Source organism: Oncorhynchus tshawytscha, linkage group LG26 (assembly GCF_018296145.1).
Source record: "Oncorhynchus tshawytscha isolate Ot180627B linkage group LG26, Otsh_v2.0, whole genome shotgun sequence".
In the NCBI taxonomy this organism is placed as follows: domain Eukaryota; kingdom Metazoa; phylum Chordata; class Actinopteri; order Salmoniformes; family Salmonidae; genus Oncorhynchus; species Oncorhynchus tshawytscha.
The window spans coordinates 33,011,958-33,018,795 of record NC_056454.1 but is presented as its reverse complement, the minus strand read 5'-3'; the positions used below and the strand labels follow the sequence as shown (position 1 = coordinate 33,018,795).

The following is a 6,838-nucleotide window of genomic DNA, read 5'->3' as shown; positions in this document are numbered from 1 at the left end:
TTTGTCACGTATATTCCCTCTCTGGCCTCTAGGTCAACAGACTGCTGAGTATTACGCACACCTGTCACCATAGTCACGTGCACCAGCGCTTATTGACACTCACCTGGACTCCATCACCTCCTTGAATACCTGCCCTATTTATGTCACTCCCTTTGGTTCCTTCCCCAGGCATTATTGTTTCTGTTTCTGTTTCATGTCTGTGCACTGTTAGTGTTTCTTGTTTTGTTCATGTTCGTTTATTTATTAAATATATTCACTGCCTGAACTTGCTTCCCGACTCTCAGCGTACATCGTTACGACATTATAATTAAATCACAATGAATTAGCTAGTTTCCATGAAACAGCTGCCTGTGTTAGCTGCGGAGTAAGTGTGGTGTCCTTAGCTAGTGTGCTAGCTATGCTAACGTTAGCTAGCTAGCTAAACTTTTGGCCATGGGCTGGCACTGGCTGTATGTAGGGTGTCCACCCACATTGGGCAAATTGCACTTTGGTGATGACGTTTGACTTCCTTATGTTATAAAATGCATTTTATCAAGACAAATATGATTCTTCATGTTCTGAATCATTCAGTGGGGTCTTTTTCAAGTATACTGTATCATTAACATTGTATTTAAAAAGTCAGATTTCTTAACCTAATACATCTGTTAATGAGCACTGAGCTCTGCTGAAACTTTTGAGAATTTTAAAGTGTATTTGTGGTTGTCTTCCAAGTGCTGAATTAAATGTAAAAGCTTTGAAAATAAAGAGCTTGCAGTACACTCAGTGCTCTGTTGACATGTCACAGAGATACGCTTGTTAATGTGAGAAGTCTTTGAAAAGAATAGGAACTTTGCATTTATATGAACAGTGTTTACTAAAATATGAAAATACTACTTGTCATGTTTCAAAATGTATACAGTGCCTTGCGAAAGTATTCAGCCCCCTTGAACTTTGTGACCTTTTGCCACATTTCAGGCTTCAAACATAAAGATATAAAACTGTATTTTTTTGTGAAGAATCAACAACAAGTGGGACACAATCATGAAGTGCAAGGAACACACCAGGCAGGTCCGAGATACTGTTGTGAAGAAGTTTAAAGCCGGATTTGGATACAAAAAGATTTCCCAAGCTTTAAACATCCCAAGGAGCACTGTGCAAGCGATAATATTGAAATGGAAGGAGTATCAGACCACTGCAAATCTACCAAGACCTGGCCGTCCCTCTAAACTTTCAGCTCATACAAGGAGAAGACTGATCAGAGATGCAGCCAAGAGGCCCATGATCACTCTGGATGAACTGCAGAGATCTACAGCTGAGGTGGGAGACTCTGTCCATAGGACAACAATCAGTCGTATATTGCACAAATCTGGCCTTTATGGAAGAGTGGCAAGAAGAAAGCCATTTCTTAAAGATATCCATAAAAAGTGTTGTTTAAAGTTGCCACAAGCCACCTGGGAGACACACCAAACATGTGGAAGAAGGTGCTCTGGTCAGATGAAACCAAAATTGAACTTTTTGGCAACAACAATGCAAAACGTTATGTTTGGCGTAAAAGCAACACAGCTCATCACTCTGAACACACCATCCCCACTGTCAAACATGGTGGTGGCAGCATCATGGTTTGGGCCTGCTTTTCTTCAGCAGGGACAAGGAAGATGGTTAAAATTGATGGGAAGATGGATGGAGCCAAATACAGGACCATTCTGGAAGAAAACCTGATGGAGTCTGCAAAAGACCTGAGACTGGGACGGAGATTTGTCTTCCAACAAGACAATGATCCAAAACATAAAGCAAAATCTACAATGGAATGGTTCAAAAATAAACATATCCAGGTGTTAGAATGGCCAAGTCAAAGTCCAGACCTGAATCCAATCGAGAATCTGTGGAAAGAACTGAAAACTGCTGTTCACAAATGCTCTCCATCCAACCTCACTGAGCTCGAGCTGTTTTGCAAGGAGGAATGGGAAAGAATTTCAGTCTCTCAATGTGCAAAACTGATAGAGACATACCCCAAGCGACTTACAGCTGTAATCGCAGCAAAAGGTGGCGCTACAAAGTATTAACTTAAGGGGGCTGAATAATTTTGCACGCCCAATTTTTCAGTTTTTGATTTGTTAAAAAAGTTTGAAATATCCAATAAATGTCGTTCCACTTCATGATTGTGTCCCACTTGTTGTTGATTCTTCACAAAAAAATAGTTTTATATCTTTATGTTTGAAGCCTGAAATGTGGCAAAAGGTCGCAAAGTTCAAGGGGGCCGAATACTTTCGCAAGGCACTGTATTTATCTTACCTCTATATTGTATTATGTCATCTGGATTTTAAAAGAAAGATGACAAGTTTAATGGTAAGCCTGTTATGTAGCCTTAATTCTCGCACAGCATCCAGCCTAGATGATGCAATGCTATTCTCCAGATTTTTTACCTATTTTTTTTCTCTGACCTCCATTGATTTAGTCAGCCTAATTTGATCCATCCTACAAGGATAACATCTCCAATAAGCTTTGAACAGATTATGATAGAGACATGAGGTTTAGACCATTTTTGTTGTTGTTGGGGTTTGTATAAATAATTAACATATTATTTTACCCATTGGTCAAAAGATGCGTTTTGATTGGACACCCTACAGTATGTGATTATGGTAAGTAAATGAAATGGTTTCTTCGTCATCTTGCAAGGTAGTTATCTAGCTGTGGCCATCTGGCTAGTATCAACAAGGGCTTTCTACAATATAGCAACATTAGCACTGCAGCTAACATTGGAATCTAGACCATAAGGAACGCACATGGACATGTATTGCCAAACAATGCTACTGCCACCTTCTGGTTTGGAGTATTTTAACAAGGCTGAGTGGCTGACGACTTCAAGGTCTTTGCTGTGTTAACACTAAAGATATTCACTGCCGACACTCTGTTCCGAGGTGCTAAGTACTGTCGGCAGGCAAACGTTTGACAATCCTACCGGTGTGTTTGAGCTTTAACTAACATTTTCTTTAACAGACTTGAAGTCTCCCATTGACCTGAATCCATCTCAAGTTAACATTTGGCTCTTACTGAAAAACCAAGAGAATGGTTTCTCTCTCTAAAGTGGAGGAACTGAGAACACTGTTACTAAACAATTACAATGAATATCTACTGTAAGTTGAAGCCAGACTATTTGACGATCATAACAGAGATTCAGCTTTTTGCCTTCCATAATCCAGGACAGAACCGTGGCCAAAACTGCATTACTGTATTAACGTACAGTCCATGACTCATGACATCAAGCAACAACTGTAAAAGTGCAATGATACCGTTTTTCACACTACTGGTCTAGACCAAGCAGAGCCACGCTGAACTGCTCTGACCTGGTTGCACATCCACCGTAGTTGCTTAAACCGTACTGGAAAGGACAATGTGAGAAGAAAATATACAAGCCAGCCCAGTGCTGTTCAGGTTGGCCCTATAGTGTGAATAGGGTATGACTGCGCTTCTGTCTGGGGGCTGTTATGATGAACACTGTCATACGCATGTAGCTAGAGCTGTCCATTATTTTAATCAAATAGGAAGACTATGGTAATTCAAGTCATTCAGGAAGCTGTTTGATGCTCTTTATTATTCCACAAGATCCCAATACTTAGACCCTCAGTGGTCTTAGCGAGCCCACTATACCTCTGTTCTTCATGCTTCAGGGCAACGCACGCAGACAGGCAAGTTCAATCAAATAAATACACTGTTGTTCGTTCAAGCTTCGCAGTGTAGTATTCCTCTCAGTTCAGTGCACCTGGGAGGTACTGTCTGTAGTAGGATGTCATCCACTCACTGTTCCACGTGGTCAGAGGAGTCTACTCGTGGTCACTGTTTGTCTACTCATGTCATTTTCCCCTTTGTGTTACTGTACCTCTGGCTCCCTGGCTCATACCGATACACAGGGTTGTGTCCATTAGGGCACACCGTAGGGAAAACGGGAGACAAAAACAAGCATTAATTAGTGGACGAGCTCAGATAGTACCACCCTGATTCACTCAGTTTCTGCCATTTTCTTTCATTCTCTGCCTACTGAACACGACCCTGGTGTCACGATCCAGGAATCAGTATGGGGCGAAGAGTATAGAGCCGGTGGTGGGCCGGATGGGCCCTGGAGCAGCCCGGAGGAAGGAGCCCATGGAGCCCATAGAGCCTGGGAGGCCAGCAGTCTGAAAGATAGAGGAGTTGGGCCGCGGGTGCAAGGTGATAGAGGGGACAGTGGTGGGGCAGAAGGGGTTGGAGAGGAAAGCAGCAGGGGAGATAGGCTTCACCAGGTCCTTCTGAAGAGCCAGCTTTGCCTGAAGGAGAGAAGAGGATAGGATAGAATGGGAGAGGAGAGGAGAGGAGTTAAATGAGAAAGCAAATCTATTGATAATGCAATTAGCTACAAAAACAAGCCATTATTTTCAATGAGCATAAAGGCCCCTCTTTTAGCCCACTGATGCATCAATATTCCTAAATGCTTTTTTAAGAAACTGCCAATAAATGTATTAACAATTCATCCCTGAAGTCGAATCAACTTTTCTTGAGGGGCTTTGATTAGGAACATATATGATACATACGGCTAGGACTGTGGAGCTGCGTTGTTGTTTGTTGTAAGGGCTGTATTTGGGTTTCATCGGTTTCCCAGCCACTCTGTCCTTGTGCCTTCTGCTGGAGATGTGCTGACAAAATACAACAAAAAAGGTCAGTGACGTAACTGTGTGTGAATCCTTATTGGCCCTGATCAAAGGTGGTGCACTATAAAGGGTATAGGGTGCCATATGGGACATGTATTTTGGTGAGCCAATTATAAAAAGCCTGTAAGGTCCCTTCAAGCTGTAACAAGACAACAAGCACTGCATACTTGAGTTCCCAAAGTGAAATCAATTTGACATGTAAAAAAATATATTTAGAGGTGAATTCAAGGATTTGAAATAAGTCATTTCCCAGAATGTGTTTTCCCCAGTTCCCCCTCTGACCATACTGTATTGTGATTGACCTAATATCGGCACCAGGAAATCTCACAAATCTTGCATGCGCGCTGGCTGCTGATCAGCTAAGATTTATTTATTCATTTGTGCACAAGAAAATTAAAGAGAGGTAAAGAGAGGTCTTGAAAGGCCTGTGACAAGACCCTATGTTGTACCTGTTTGAGCTGTATTTCTGAGTTGACGTGGACGTCACAGATCTCACAATAGAATGTCTTGTTCTGCAGTCCGGAGCCTTTCAGCACGGTGGTGGCCTGGACTTTGAGCTTTGAGCCCGGTCTGGGATAGGCCTTAATTGGGCCTGCGCCGTTTCTCGCCTCAAGCATAGTTTTGTGTTTTGAACCTTCAGGGGAGAGAAGAAAGGGCAAAAACATAATTAAATATATTGCACATGGAAAATACCATAAATAAAACATACATTTGTTTGGTTTAAAAGTAGAACAGATTTTGTTTTCCCATCCAAAATGTTAATTGGTCAGCTTGAGATCCAACAGTGTTTCTCTGACCTGGGTATTACGTCTGACTTCACTATAACTACATAACAGCCATACGTGTCAATGTTAGCTAACAAACATCTGACATATTGAGCCCGTATGCAAGCCCCCCTCCCCCTCCCAACACACACACGCACTCCTCGGGAGGAGTAACACTAACGTTAACACGGCGGTCGAGCAAACAGAAACAGATGCTGGAACACACCTGTGTTGTGGGCCTCCAGCTGTGATAGAGAGTTGACGGCCACTTTGCAAAGCGAACAGTACAGGAGCTTTTTGGCTTTTTCCTCCTCCTCCGACTCTGGCGTGGGCTGAGTTGCTGTAGCAGCGGCAGTGTTGGGGGCCGTGAGCACAGGCTTGGTGCTGATGCTGCCACTGCTCTTCATAACAGGCCCCTGTAGTTGTACTTGTGTAGCTGATGGGGGGCTGGCAGGCGTGGGATCACATAGGACGGGATTACAGGGACTGGGGACGGCCATGGCTGTTAAAGCTGCCAGGGAGGAGGAGGTGGAGATGACGGGGACGAAAGAATTTGGAGAAGCCAAGGTTTTATCTGCCGTGCTAGGAGGCACTGCGATTTGTTCTGAGATCAAGAAAGAAAGAGGGAGGGAGAGAGGGAGAGGGAAAAAGAGAGAGACAACATCTGACAGTTAGTCTCGGAGCGTTAACAATATTACAACTTTTGGTGACACATTCCCTTATATTTTTATTTTGATGTGTTGCGTAAGAGTTTGATCCCTGGGGGATCAGTTGAGTAGCAGTAGCAGGATCGAGCTATTGGCCAGTGGTGTTTTCTGTATCTTTATCTCTCTCTCTCTTTGTGAGTGTGTGTGTGTGTGTGTGTGTGTGTGTGTGTGTGTGTGCGTGTGCGTGCATATGTGTGTGCTTCAATGTGGCCCTCTGTCAATGTTACAGAGCCTAGTTGTCAAACTATTGTCCCCTCTATTGTGACACTGAGACGCCCTGTCCCTCCACCCACTCAGAACCATGTACTGTACCAGAACACAATGGAGGACATTGCCACAAGGTAAGGCGCCTGAACTCATGCTCACACCCACAGTCCCACACCATCCCTCCACCCCTCCTTTCCTTCCACCCCTTCTCACACACCACACCACACCCACCCTCCAAACCCATGCTCCAACGCCCTGCATTAGGAACGCACTGTAGCTTTTTCCATGAATGTAATTTTGCATTTGTGATCCTCTCAGAAAGTTGTGTAGTATTCTCTTCAGAGAATAGTGCTCTCTTTACACCAATTATACCAGCTGGCACTATGACATCTACAAGCTACACGCCACTACACTGGTCTATTGTCACGACTTCTGCCGAAGTCGTTGCCTCTCCTTGTTCGGGAGAGGCACCATTTAAACTCCATTTTGACTCTCCTGC

General features: G+C 43.6%; 1 protein-coding gene across 1 annotated transcript in view; it reads right to left on the bottom strand.

Moving 5' to 3' along the window:
• Positions 1-2,198: 2,198 nt before the first annotated feature.
• The window catches only part of znf385b (zinc finger protein 385B), a 160,054-nt gene continuing 155,414 nt past the window's right edge, over positions 2,199-6,838 (bottom strand). The window contains exons 6-9 of the mRNA XM_024389610.2: positions 5,652-6,029; positions 5,111-5,295; positions 4,545-4,646; positions 2,199-4,280 (exon numbers count right to left, since the gene is read on the bottom strand). Coding sequence (XP_024245378.1) covers positions 4,047-4,280; positions 4,545-4,646; positions 5,111-5,295; positions 5,652-6,029 — 899 coding nt within the window. The 3' untranslated portion in view covers positions 2,199-4,046. The remainder of the gene's footprint in view (positions 4,281-4,544; positions 4,647-5,110; positions 5,296-5,651; positions 6,030-6,838) is intronic.